The 13,767-nt window shown below is 41.6% G+C and overlaps 1 protein-coding gene across 2 annotated transcripts; it reads left to right on the forward strand.

The window, feature by feature from the left end:
• The first annotated feature begins 809 nt into the window (after positions 1-809).
• pitpnc1b (phosphatidylinositol transfer protein cytoplasmic 1b) lies at positions 810-13,508 on the forward strand. Of its 2 annotated transcripts, XM_037273864.1 has the most exons (11): positions 810-946; positions 1,038-1,224; positions 5,448-5,596; positions 6,613-6,701; positions 6,936-6,943; positions 7,303-7,374; positions 8,019-8,108; positions 8,540-8,695; positions 9,404-9,467; positions 10,423-10,500; positions 11,841-13,508. In XM_037273864.1, exons 2-11 carry the CDS (start codon positions 1,177-1,179, stop codon positions 11,984-11,986), a joined length of 900 nt encoding a protein of 299 aa, XP_037129759.1. In that variant the 5' UTR covers positions 810-946; positions 1,038-1,176; the 3' UTR covers positions 11,987-13,508. The 2 variants fall into 2 exon arrangements, with proteins under 2 accessions (XP_037129759.1, XP_037129758.1); XM_037273863.1 differs by lacking the exon at positions 810-946 and having other exon boundaries at positions 953-1,224.
• The last annotated feature ends 259 nt before the right edge of the window (positions 13,509-13,767 follow it).

Below are 13,767 nucleotides of genomic sequence, written 5' to 3' on the forward strand. Positions count from 1 at the left end.
CACGGAGAGCACAGTTTTGAAAAATGAATAACGATGTTGAATACGCGTCCGGGCCGTGGGCGATCGTCCCGCAAATTGTGCTCGACGTCCTCCAGAGAAATTTACAGACTGAAAAATACAGTAACGGTCCGGAGCCAGCTGTTGGTTTTGGCCCATTGGATCCACTTGAGCAAAACTCCTCCGGTTTTAACGAGGAAGCTACTAAGTACATTTGACACCTTCAGTCAAACTAAAGCTAAAGCGGCGCAGGACTCAAGGACGGGCAAAAAAAAAAAAAAAAAAGATAACAGCGCAGATTTCACTGACTGAACATGTAATCCATCTGAAGGTCACGAGGTAATAGCACGTAAGCGATTCTGGTGCTGCCTTTAATAGAAGTTCTTGTGGTGACGGCGACCCTCTCGGATCAAGCGCAAGGTCTCCGCAGCCTCGTCTCGAGAATGTATTTCGAGTGCAAAGATGAATGTTAGGCATAATTGTTTTTAATGGTGGTTCCTTTTGACGTCATCACGTTTTCCTTTTTCACTGTGGGCGCTGTGATTGTCACTGTTCATTTTCAGCCTGCGGCAGTTGGCGACAAAATGGCCGCCCCCTGAAATGGATACAAACAGGTGGATTTATTTATGTTCCGCAAACCCAATGTCAATCAGATAACTCACCGTGTCTTGACTTGACTTCCCCTTTAAATGCGTTTCCATGGAAACAGTCAAACAGACACATGAGGAGGGGAGGCGAGTGTAAACACAGGTGAGTCGCTGGTAAAGTGGGCGGGGCGGCCAAGTGCACGGTGCGGGGGAGGGAGGACCAGAGAAAAAGATAAGGAAAGAGCCAGGCAAAGGAATGCAAGGGCAAGAGAAAAACAACAAAGGTTGCAGTGGGAGGAGACTCCGACACCGAACATGGAAAATCCGGGGGAGGAAGCAGACACAACGAAGGAGTGGAACAGGTAAAGTTGGTTGTTGGTCACAATTGGCTCTGTCAGCGCGACGGCCGGGAGGAGCGCAAAAAACGACACTTGAAAGTTGAACCTGACTCAGATCCTGCTGACTGAGAGGAGCGTGTGCGGCTCCGACATCAGCGGAAGAAAGCAAAAGCATACGAGCGTGTCAGGAGAGGTCACTGGCGTGCCCGAGCGCCACCTCATGCGAACCAGCCAAAGAACACGGCAGCAGCAGCATGTTGGAGAAAGAGTACCGCATTTGCATGCCACTAACTGTGGAGGAGGTAAGTCCGCTTGTCTTGCACACACATCCTCAGACGGGACCTTTTATTGCCTCTGTGAACGGGATGTTTTCCTGTTACTTGGCAGAATTACGCAAAAAACTGCTCGACCAATCTCCCGGAAATTTTGTGATTGGTTGAAGGCATGGGAGACTTTTTTTTTTCCCCGATAGTGTTTATATTTTACTTTTGTCTCATATTCAGTGATTTGTCGATAATTAATAGTAATAATACATTTATGAGTAATAATAATAATACATTTTATTTATAAGGCGCCTTTCAAGGCACTCAATGTCGCCGTACAAACATAAAATAGCATACACAATTAAAAGAAAAACAAAAACGTTAAAAAAAATTGACTAACATTTAAAGAAGTAGCTAGATTAATCGATTAATCGCGAACAAACCGATTCTCAAATTAATCGCCACGTATTTTATTCAAGTAATCATTTAGAGACATATTTTTACCTAAAGACTGTCCAAATCTTCTAATTTCAGGCACTCTCTGATTTCGCTAGTCCTTAAATAAGAAATTTGTTTCTTAATATCTGTTTTTACTTTGGAAAACAATGCTTTCTTGTGTGAACTTTCTTAACTGTTGTTTAGTTGTTTTTCAATCACTAAATAACACAAAAATAAACAAATGAAATGCTTAAATTGCTGAGTTTTTAATACACATTAATGCAAATAAAATTGGACCCGATTAATTAATAGAATAATCGATAGAATCGGTTCCAAAATAGATAAAGCCCTACAAAATTGCAATAAATGTCCCTTTTGTGAATCTGGTGATTGCATCTGCCTCGCATTTATGTAGTTGGGGGTTCAAATCCGGGCTCTAGAGTTTCTGTGGCTTCAGCTTCCTTACCAAGAAATGAACGATTGGAATACTAATTAATTGCTTTAGCAATTTATTATGTGATGATTTTTTTTTAAACAAACTCAAGCAATAATTAAAAATGCAATAATATGTTATATATGTCTTCGAAGCACATAATGCAAATAAATAAGTAGATTAAATTATGAACTACGTCATGGAGCAAATGGACCTCAAGGTATGACCGTACTTACCTTTGGTTTCGTTTTTAACAATGAGTCGTGACACATTTCATAATTTAGCAGCAGTAAAACTATTTGCTCTGCGAAAACTTTCGACTGGCAGGACTGACGGCAAACACTTGGCCGGCCTGCATCACAACACTGCTTTTCCAGCCCCCCCCATCTGCTTCTTCTTCAACGTACTGAAGCGCTCCATCCTGCACGGCTGCAAACTTGTCCGACCAGTTTACACTTTGGCGAGACCCGAGACGTAAACAAAAAGCTTCCACCCTGCAACGTTGTTCCTGGCAAAGGGTGGGACGCTGCAGGGATGAGCGTGTTTTCTTCCTAGTTGCTCTCTGAAAGGAATGTCCTGGTTGCCCCCCCCACACACACACACCTCCCACCCGCCTCCTTGTTTTACCTGTTAGGAACGACAGCAGCCCAAGATGGGATTTACTGTATCAGTGCAGCTCACAGACGCTTCATCCTGCAGCAAATCCTCCTCGGCCTGAAAGTAATCTAAGAACGACTGCAGCTCATTTAGGACGCTGTCACATCAGGGCACTTAGCGCCGGTCTTTAAATCCTTTCGGTGGAATTTTAAAAGGTGCCCCGTCGACATGCAGGTACGAGCTATCAACTTGAACAACACTCCAGCGCGGCTGTGACAGACAACGCTCGCTGCTCACGTTCAGCCGGGAAATGTTGCAGTCTGAGGGTCTAATTTGTCATCTGATTTACTTGATGGCGTCTGGGAGGAACACACCAGCCCTGAGGTGCTTACACGCGTGAGCAACATGAGTCAAATATAATATAGGAATAATAAAGCATGAGCCGACGACTTTGGATTCTATCAATCACAATGTAAATGCAAAACAGAAACGACCTGAGCAGAAGATTGCAAATATAATATGCACCAACAACTTCAAATACAGCAAATAACATAATGAGAGGGTGGACAAACTTATGCTAATGTGACATATAGTGAATGGGTATTAAAAGTCTACACACCCGTGTTTAAATGCCAGGTTTTTAAAAAATGACAAAGTAACATAGTTGCATAAGTGTGCACACCCATTGATAGTTGAGCTGTCAGGATTGGGGGGGGGGGGGGTTCTAGCATTGATTGATATTTGGAACTGTTCATAATTCCCTGCAGCTTCCCCAAGGCTCCCAAACTCACGTGACATTTTTTTATGGGTCGATGAAACAAAAGCCAAACTTTTTTGGGCATAATTCTAAAAGGTACGCATGGCGATGTGATGATATGACTTGTGCTCACAAGGGTTGTTAAACGTAAGCATTGCGATGCAGGTCACAATCTTGGGTACAGTCATAAACCAATCATCTGTTTATATTGCTGACTTGATAAAGAGCCAATAATCTCTGAAATAGGACCTCTTCCTGACAAGCAAATAACCTTTGTCCAGTTAGTCAGTGGCGTTGATGTCATTTACATTTAAGGTTTAGCAAACGTCTCCCTTGTCGTGAACCGGGAGTTGAATTTGAATGTGATTGGCTGATTCTGAACAAAGCCACATCCCCGCTCATAAGAGGGTGTGTACACTTGTGCAAACAATCGGTACAGTCAAGGTAAAAAGGTTTGACATGATTCATCTTTGTTGTTGGAGTTTTTTACAGTATGTCACAAAAATGGGTGTTTGAACAGGTGTGTGTAGACTTTTTAAACTCAAATATGTCAATATAAAAATACATCTTTCATTGTAAAAGAAATTCATCTTTTATTATACAATGGTACTATTTGCTTTCTTTTTGTAAAAATAGAATAGAGTGTGAAGAGTCTTAAAAGGGCGGTGTTATTGCTCATAATTGAAAGTTTATTTGAAGTACAATGTTTTGGGATATGTAAATATATTATATCTCAATGTTTATTTTATTTTTTGTTTGGTGTTGAGTTTGCCCTACCAGCGAAAAGAATCATCTAATTTGAAATGCAAATGTATCTTTTAAAGAAAAAAAAGGTAGCCCCTAGATTCGTTAAATAATTCATGTCAACATTAATAATAAATTCCATGTTTGTCTGTCAAAACGTCAGATAATATTTACACAAATACAGGAAGGACAGGTTGGCTGTTTATAAATACTCACCGTCCTCACCTGCAGGAAGCGAATAAATGCCAAACGCATTTTGACGTCTACGGTAGTCACTGCAGTTTTTATATTTTGGCACACGCACTTGAGATTCAAAGGCATACCAGCCCGTCGGACGTCACGCTGAGATTGCCTGACAGATAAAATCTTTTGTGTGAAATCTATCCACTCATCTGACAAGTACCCCATTCTGCCTTTGTAGTAAAAAAGTAAAATACATTTTTTAATAAGCACCAAATAAATGTTGACACTGTACAAAAATTAGACCAAGAGGAGGAAGAGTGTCGTAAAAGTGTCATGAGTGAAGGATGATCTCCTTTTCACCTCATTTGTTTTTTTTCAATTAAAATTACATTTGAGTCATTTGCCTTGCTGTGACAGATATTAATGACATTTTGTTTACAATGCTTTTTTGTCCTTTACCAACAAAGCTCTTTTTTAATCAAAGGAGACAAGATGTATTCATGAGAACTAATGTTTAGCCAAGGAACGGATAACAACATGGGAGTAGAAAAACATGAATGTGTCAAACCTGAACGTCACAAAAGCTTGAAAAGATAACTGATCGCGTCAGGCTGTCACGAAAGGTTAAATAGTTCGGAGCATGTTGACGTTACCCCCCCCCCCCCCCAAGAAGACGGGACAGAGATGCAGATTTATCAATTTTTTATTTTCTGATAACATCAGACGTTCTTTTCTTTGCCATCACTCAACAAACACGAGGCTATTGAATAATGCAGCCAGACGGAACAATAACAAATTTCTCATGTACGTGCTAACAAACAAATGGAACGAGAGATAACTGGTTTAAATTTAGCAAGATATTTTTAAGCACAAACTACAAACACTTTGGGAATCAAATAGTAAACGCACTTTGATCGGCTCGGGATTTTGATCTAGAACCTGGGATGAGCGTATGGTACCTGGACAAAAATATTGGGACACTTTTCTTAACTTGGACTGGCGGCGTCTGCGCCTGACAGCTTAAGTATCGGAAAACTTTCCTTCCCTGGCGTGCGCCTTCACCCTCTCACACTCCCAGCAAACATTATTTTTTTATTTCTCTGGTTCCAGTACAGGATCGGGCAACTGTACATGATCAGCAAGCACAGCTGTGAGCAGAGTGAAAATGGAGAAGGGGTCGAGGTGGTAAGGAACGAGGCCGATACTCACCCCGAGCACGGCCCGGGACAGGTGACGGAGAAACGAATCTACCTCAGCAGGTACGAACAATAATTGTGCTATTTACTCCTCTGGTGTTCGTCCGTGCTCATGCTCGTCTGTGCTAATTGTCTTTAATTTGATGACTAACTTAACAAGCCGTGATCCAAGTTTTGCACAACATGCCGTTTTGGGCCTTCAGTAATTATCGTATTATTGTTTTCCGTTTTACTTTGGTGTCAACTTGTTAGGACCTGCATGTGAGTCAAAAGCTAAATATGTTCAGCAATTGTTAGTGACACCGCCGGCATTAATAAATATAATGTTGATACTCCCAAATTTTCTTTCAACTGCTAAATTAATTTCTCACACCTAATTTCACCTAACTCATTAACCTCAAGCAACCTCAACTCTTATTCTAAGCACCCCTTTAAAGCCGCCAACTAATCCTAAAATAAACTCTTGAAGTCAAGAAATTTTCACACTGCCAAGGATTTTCCTAATCTCTCTGTGCTTGGGAGAGTTTCGGTCCTCATTAGTAAAGCTACGCCAGAAGTTACACACATATGGATTTGTGTTTATGTCCTATGTTGTAATCTTAGCACCCAGTCCTTGAGTACAAACATGACAAAATAACTTTCTTCCCTCCAAATCCTAAGAAATATTTAATCCTCATGATTAAATAAAATGAGAATTTGTACACACATACCTGTACGTATGTTCTAAAGGGTACCTTGAGCTGAGCAGAGTATTCACAACTACCAAAAAAGTAAGGACCTTGAAACCAAAGTATCTCTCCTGGAGAACTTCACCATATGTGAGGTACTATGACCTGAAATGAACCCCAAGTGTCTCATTTACATAAAGGTGTCCTCATGTAACTGAAAATGGCTTCTAAGAAAATGGTATTTAGACTCAATTACTGCAACATCATCACACCCATAAATGATTTGACTAAGCCTTGGAGTTTCCATTATGAGTCACACAACCAAAACTGCCGCCAAGAAAGTTGCCTACAGATAATTTGGGCGTGAAACTCATTTCTTGGATTTCTGTTTACCTCTCTGTGCGGTTTCAGTAAGCTGCCAGCCTGGGCGAAGTCGCTTGCCCCGCGATTCTTCTATGTGAAAGAGACGGCCTGGAATTTCTACCCGCACACAATTACAGGTGCTCACTTGCGTCCTTATTAAAAGGACGCTTTGACACTCGTTCATTATGCAACTGGTGTTTACTTTCAACAGATGTCCGTGTGGGAATCATCAAATATTTATTATACTTGCACATACTTGTGTGTTAACATGAAGGCATGAGAGCAAACGCGTGTCGATGCATGTGGGAGTCACTAACACTCTGGTTTTTTTCTTTCTTTCTTTTCCATATTGAACATCTGCGGCACAACAGAATATTCAGTATGTCATTTTTTTTTATTTCTTGCTGAGTTATAACACCATTGGAATTTTCATTATAGTTTTTATTTTGACTTTTTGTTTTTGTAATTCATTTACTGTATAATCCCGTGAAAATAGCTCATTTTATTTGTATTATAATTTTAGTTTTTTTAAATATATATAGATAGTTTTCATTTTTAAATTAATTTACCATATAATCCAGTGAATCACACATTTTATTTGCTTGTATTGTTTTATAATTTTATATAATTTATTTAATTTTCTATATTTTATAAAATAAATATATCGATAAATAAATAAGAGCGAGAGAGAGAGAGAGTTTTCATGAACTTTAATAACCTCTTCTTGTCACCTTTCAGTTATCGTTCCTCCCCAAGTTCAGCATCTACATTGAGACACGGTTCGAGAACAACAACGGCTGTAATGACAATGTGAGTATGGATGAGCCGACAGAATCAGTAGTAGCAGATTATTTTCCCATGTATTTTTTTTTAAAGAAATAAATTGGTCTGTATTACAATTAAAAATGATCAGATTTATTCTTAAATGTTTTGGTCTATAGTTTAGACTTCTATTAAGATACAGGCAAATTATCTGAGAAAGCCTTTTATAAATCTATACATGAGGGGCTTCTTTTGACATTTTTCAGCAATTATGCAAACAAACTCAGCAGGGCAGCAAATCGGGTTCATTTGAAACAAGGTCGGCACAAAAGATGTCATTACTAGTAATTACATTATTCTTTTTGGGTTGCTACTATTATCGTAATCCTAGCGTGAAATTCAATGTATTTATTTTTTTGTCTATTATTACACAGCGTACATGTGCATCAAGACAGCCATGTCAAAATGTAGTTTTGGGTGCTGCAGCAGCAGCACAAGGGCACATCGACCGAGCTGACATCTTTACAAGTCCAAATTTGGACTCCAGATTGGGTTCTCAATGTACGACTGCTGTCTTCAAACTAATGGGAGACAATGACTGTCTTCTTATTACTACACATTACTTTTGCTCCAACATACCTGTTCACGTTTGCGTGTTTTTTCTCACATGCTCCTTTCTGTTTTGGACAAAGATATTTGGTACGCCAACGCCGGCAGAGCATGTGACTTTCCTGGATATCCTGAGTGACCCCATCCCAGAAAAGCACTACAAAGAGTCAGAGGTGCGTCTTAACATCTGCGCTTGAAGCTCACTATTTGGCAAGATGAAGTCACTGTCACATTTTGAGCTTCAGTATCTATATTCGATACATGGGGTCGGTTTGTATACAAATTTCTTTGAGTCGGTTGGCCAGAAGTCCGAGGGGGCCCGGGGCCAAGGCCTCGACCGCCGTGCTTCATTTGTTTTACGCGAGTACACACGAGTATAAACAAACAAAAGCGCTACCCAGTCACACGTTGACGATATTAAAACAAAATAAAAAATCTGCATTTTAATCGCCCTTAAGTCGCTAATGCATACAGCGACACTTAATAGACTGCACACAATCTGCTTGCGCACATAACCAACTTTCCCTCTTCACACGCCTCGGAGGGCCAGCTTTTCTGCTGGCTCAGCACATTTGCTGAGAGGACCTCTGTTTGCTCCACGCAGGACCTGTCTCGCTGGCAGTCGAGTAAGACTAAGCGAGGGCCTCTGAAGGAGGGCTGGAGGGAGGAGCACCAGCCCATCATGTGCTCCTACAAGAGGGTGCGCTGCAACTTTGAGGTCTACGGCTTGCAGACCAAGACGGAGGATTTCCTACACAGAGTGAGACGTACCGCTATTTTTGTGCGCAGTGTCTACGATAAAAACAATGAGGCCCGTAATCCAACATGGACGCATTTCGAATGTACAGCGAGCGGAATTTGAATACAAAATTCCAATAATCATCTCAAACTGATCTAAATATTCAACCAAGCGACGTAACTTAGCCTAACGAACGTCTGCAAGCGATGTAACTTAGCCTAACAAACGAATGCTAGCTTAATGCTAACAGATTGAATGAAGCAACATAGACAGGTGAACTGAAACTATCTTAGATGCTACAAGCTTCAAACTGTTAGAATATCAAAAACAGTTTCACACAACATTGTGGAATGATCACGTGCAAGAACCAAAACGGAAATTAAAGACTGAATCTTTACGTACTAAGATCAGGAACTTGTTGACAGCATGCAGTGAAATCTTCTGTTCAAGTCCAAAAGGCTTCCGCAATTAACTTTGTGGCTGCGTGAACCAAAATAGACAAGCAAGGCTTTTTTTTCCAAATAGGGCAACCGAAAGTATTCATGACAGTTTTTATGATTACTTTAAGTGGATGACGTGCGGGCAACTAATTAGGGAGCGGCTCTTATTATAGCGACTAATCACGCAAACAACGGTGAGCCGAGAATAAAGCTTTTGCGGTACAAACATTTTACGGGTGACATGACATGATGGCAACGTTTTATTTTTTCCTGATGTGTCTTTCGTCAGAACATCCGGGACATTCTCCTGATTGGTCACAGGCAAGCGGTGGCGTGGGTGGACGAATGGCACGGTGGGTCAATCAACACACAACAGTGTTGTGATTGTTTTGTTTGTGGAATATGAATTCTATTGAAAACTCATGTAGTATAAATAAGACACTGTCAGATTTTCTTTCAGTGCTTTGTTCCTCCACAATCCCAAATTCTATTTTCAATGTCAAAACTTAATGTGCTCCATATGTTTCTCTCGAATCGGGTCAAAAACTGCACACTCTGAGGCATTATGCAGATGAACAGCTGTGAGCCAGGAGGAGAAAGCAATGTGGTCATGGCTCCGAGGTTTGCTGTAATCAAATGTTAAAAATCTGCGCGAGAACGTTAATATGGGAAAAAGAAAACATTTCCACAAGAGAACTCGGGGGATTGGGGATAAACAGCAGTGTTGCCTTAAGGAAAAAACACTTCTTAGTGAGGCTAATGGAGGGGGGGGGGGGCTGAGTCAGTTTTGCGAGTGGAGCATAAAGATTGGACTATGGAGCATGTGGTCTGATGAGTCCCAAGTGAACCTATTCTAGGATGATGGGCGGATAGGTGGAGAGAGAGAGAGAGAGAGAGAGAGAGAGAGAGAGAGAGAGAGAGAGAGAGAGAGAGAGAGAGAAAATATATCATTCAAAAATTGGGTCAGTTGATGAATTTACTGAATGAGCAGATTTTTCTATGAATGGATTTGTATTTTCATCATTCCATGCCGACAAGGATTTCACAAAATGGCTCCAAAGCACTACTTTGGAGTGACTGATAGAAGTTCCTCCCCTCAATCCAACAATGGCGCAACATGATGCCAAAGCACTACTTTTATAATTAGACAGCTTCTGTATCGTCTTAGGCATCTTCTCGCTTTTCACTAAGAGCACAAAAACTAATAAAATATCAACAGTTAAAATAGTTCAAATGTGATCAAAAGTAAATAAGTATGTGAGATTGTGATTTAATAATAAACAGTGTGTATGTGTTTTCCGCTCATAGGGCTAACCTTGGAAGAGGTGAGGCAGTACGAGGACAAGATGCAAAAGCAGACCAACAGCAAAGTCAAACAAAACTCAGGTGAGGGACACGACTTTGCATCTTTGACTACACGTTTGCGTTGCAAAAAAAAAAAAAGAAATTTGCTTAAAGCCTCAAAGGCTGCAAACAACGAGTCGCTCCACAGCGACAATATCAAAAGGGATGATGCAAAAAAAACTAGGAACATTTCAAAAGAGAGTACCCAATAATCTGGAGTCTTTTCACATTTTTAGATTTTTTGGGGGGGAAAATAAGCAGTACAGAATGTACACCACCCTAATCACAACATTGGCTTAGCTACATTAAAATGATTATGAATGAATTTACAACCAGCCTGAATCTGTTCCGCGGCGGTGTCACTACAACTGCATTGTAGTGAGAATTAATAACGGCCATGCTGAATAGAGGCTGACTGGCTGGCTGGCTGGCTGGCTGGCTGGCTGCTGCGCTTTCCCAGATGGCCTCTGCGCATCTGTGTTTGCGCGCCAGAGAAAAAGAAAAAAATTGAGAGGCGAGCAGTCAGGAGGTGTTTCACGAGGCAAGGAACGGAGACTGAGGGGTGGGGGGTATTGTTTTGCAGACCGGTTCTTATGAAGTGATAATGCCGCCGCGTGGCTCTGATAAACAGTCCACTGCAGCCACCTGGTGAACTTGTGCCATCACCAGATCTTCACCACATAAATAAGCGGACATTGCAGCACTAAGCTGCAAATGTCAGACCTGCCCGTGCGTGTGTATGTGTGCGTGGACGAGCGAGTGTGCGCGACCTGCCCCCTGCTGGTGAGTGAGGTCAACCTCATCCTGATGCAGAAGCAGAATATACATACAACATTTAAAAAGTAACTATCCACTATAAACAATAGCCTTTTTGACAACTTGGCACAATGGACTTTAAAATCCCTGCACACAAATTTGTTTTCCAAGGGATGAACAGATACAGTCCTCGAGTGTAGTTCCCACCACTGTGTTGATGCAAGCAATATCAGAGATAAAAATCCCAGTGTGGCCTCTCTCTCATCCTCCCCCCCTCCCTTTTGCGTGTGCGCGTGTGTGTGCGTGATGATGAGACTTCAAGGTGCAACAAATCTGCAGTCATTGCTCACCCGGCTGCGGCTGGCCACGCGCCGCCACCACTCGCTTGCCATTGCTAGCGTGTGGTTCTCAAGCACAAAGGCACATTAGTGATTTTAATTCCATTCATCAGACATAATAAAATGAAATGGATGTGATTTTACTCCAACGAGTCGTAAAAAAGTCGCCGAGCGCGGAATAGCGTGGAGCCGCTCGCTTGCCTGACTTAAATGCGGGCGGCGCGGGTTCAATTCTAATTCAGGGTCAGTGCGATGACAAACCTGGATTTTTTTTTTGTGGGCTTTCAGGATCTCCGACCTCATCTGCTCCCATGTTCTCTCGCTCCATGTCGGTGACGGACGAGTTTACGCTGAAGAAGATGGGAGCCTCCGAGCCCTCGGGGGGCACCACTGTTCCACATGGTCACATCCGGTTCAACTCCACCTCTGAATGAGAACCCGAGTTGGGTCACAGCATCAAACACAGTCAACATTTTTATTGACTTGTGTTGATTCTGTCATGTACAGAAAGCATGAACGCTGTTTGTTATTGTTGTTTTTTAACAAGGAATATTTCCACAGACACCTTCAGGGGACAACAAGTGCACTTAGTAGAGCTCAGACCTCCAACCAAGTAGATTAGCAAAATTTCAGAAATTTTCAAAGTTGGACAATTTTCACAGGGATTAAAAAAGGAACAGACAATAATTTACCAAATTGAAAATTGGGTTTTAACTACAAACTTAAATGTAGTTGAAAAAGATATATTTTAGCATAATACATTTTTCGAGTTACATGCCATTGTTTTTTCTTTTTGGGTGAAAATTACATTTTTCTATTGAAATCCAAGCTAGAGTTTGTAGTGTTAAAACTGCTAGCAAGATTGAAAAAGATCCTAACATAAACAAGCTCCATTCTCAAAATTACAGAGAACAAAAATATTAGTTTACAGAGAACTCATATCCATCTTTAGAAAAAAAAATGCAGCACTATAAATGCTAAGCTAGCATTAACACCATAAACGAGCTAACGCTAGCCACAGTGTTAGCTGAAATGTTCCAGAATTCTTTCAACACACTTTGTAGCCCAACCACATAGGCTTAACAAAAACAATTTCGATGTTGACGTGTAATCTGGATTTACAGCAAAATTGCATGCTTCCTTCCTCAGACAATCTCGAGTGCGGGACTTTCATCCCACACAGCACGTTTTGTGCGACTCTGAGTTATTACACGTTCATGTTTTATGGCGAGTCATCAAACTCGGCCGCCACGCTGCTTCCACGCGCACTCCCAAATACAAACATTTTTCCACAATCACGTTTGAAAGCAATCACGCAAAATCTTGAGGACTACTCACCCGGAAAGTTAGCCTGAAATGGCTTCCATATTTTCTTGGGACAAAAGTCTCCTCGTGAAGGACACGCCTACCAAAATGTCACATCACTGAATCAAACTGGATTTCAGAAAGATTCTTTGGCGTGTTAGAGCTAAATTTTGTGGGCATGCAGACGCCCTAAAAATGTTGATTGCCTGTATTTTTGAATTTCCCTTGCCTGGTGGTCACACTGTAGCTGTCAGGAATTCAGCGGACCACCGGCTGGGCGTCACCGTTGTGCCCCCCGCCTCCAGACAGATGAGTGGATCTAATGAGAAAGAGGCCGTCAATGTTATGGATCGGCCTCCCTCCGCACCTCGCCCGAAAGGTTACGGCGGGTGTATTGACACGCGGCGCCGAATCAGCGCTTGATCTCTTAGCTGAGAGCTCCAAAATGGGTCAAGCTGTGCTAAACTTCAATTAGGAGTCAATAATGTAGCCATGATTAACTTCATTTTGTACAAAAGAAGACTCCGCATTCTGTGCATAGATAATCGCATCATTATGTAGCATTCTATTTTCTATGAATCAAAAGGGAGAATGTATCAGGAAATGACATGATGTATTTTTGTTTTTTCCAATAAATACAATTTACAGTGAGTCACTGCTGGTGTGAAATCTGCACCGACAGGTGCAGGCAATGGACTCCCAGTGCACATTATCAAGCGTGTTTGATCAGTATTGACCTGCATGGATGGAGCAGCTGCTCGGGCCGTCCCAGCCGGCGCATGCCAGCGCCGTTCTGATTTCACACCGCCGGTGCGGTGTAGAATGAGCCAGCAGCGAACGTGAAATGAGGCCGCCCCGCGTTTCATTCAGCATGGCTGGTCGAGAGAATGAATTGCGATTTTTTTTAGGG

This window comes from Syngnathus acus, chromosome 16 (assembly GCF_901709675.1).
Source record: "Syngnathus acus chromosome 16, fSynAcu1.2, whole genome shotgun sequence".
Taxonomy (NCBI): Eukaryota; Metazoa; Chordata; class Actinopteri; order Syngnathiformes; family Syngnathidae; genus Syngnathus; species Syngnathus acus.

What these genes read in the sequence shown, in the direction of transcription:
- pitpnc1b (XM_037273864.1), top strand. Translation starts at nt 1,177, where the DNA reads ATGTTGGAGAAAGAGTACCGCATTTGCATGCCACTAACTGTGGAGGAG. An exon ending in TGCCACTAACTGTGGAGGAG is followed by an intron (nt 1,225 to 5,447) that starts GTAAGTCCGCTT and finishes CTCTGGTTCCAG; the next exon opens with TACAGGATCGGGCAACTGTA. An exon ending in CGGAGGATTTCCTACACAGA is followed by an intron (nt 8,696 to 9,403) that starts GTGAGACGTACC and finishes GTCTTTCGTCAG; the next exon opens with AACATCCGGGACATTCTCCT.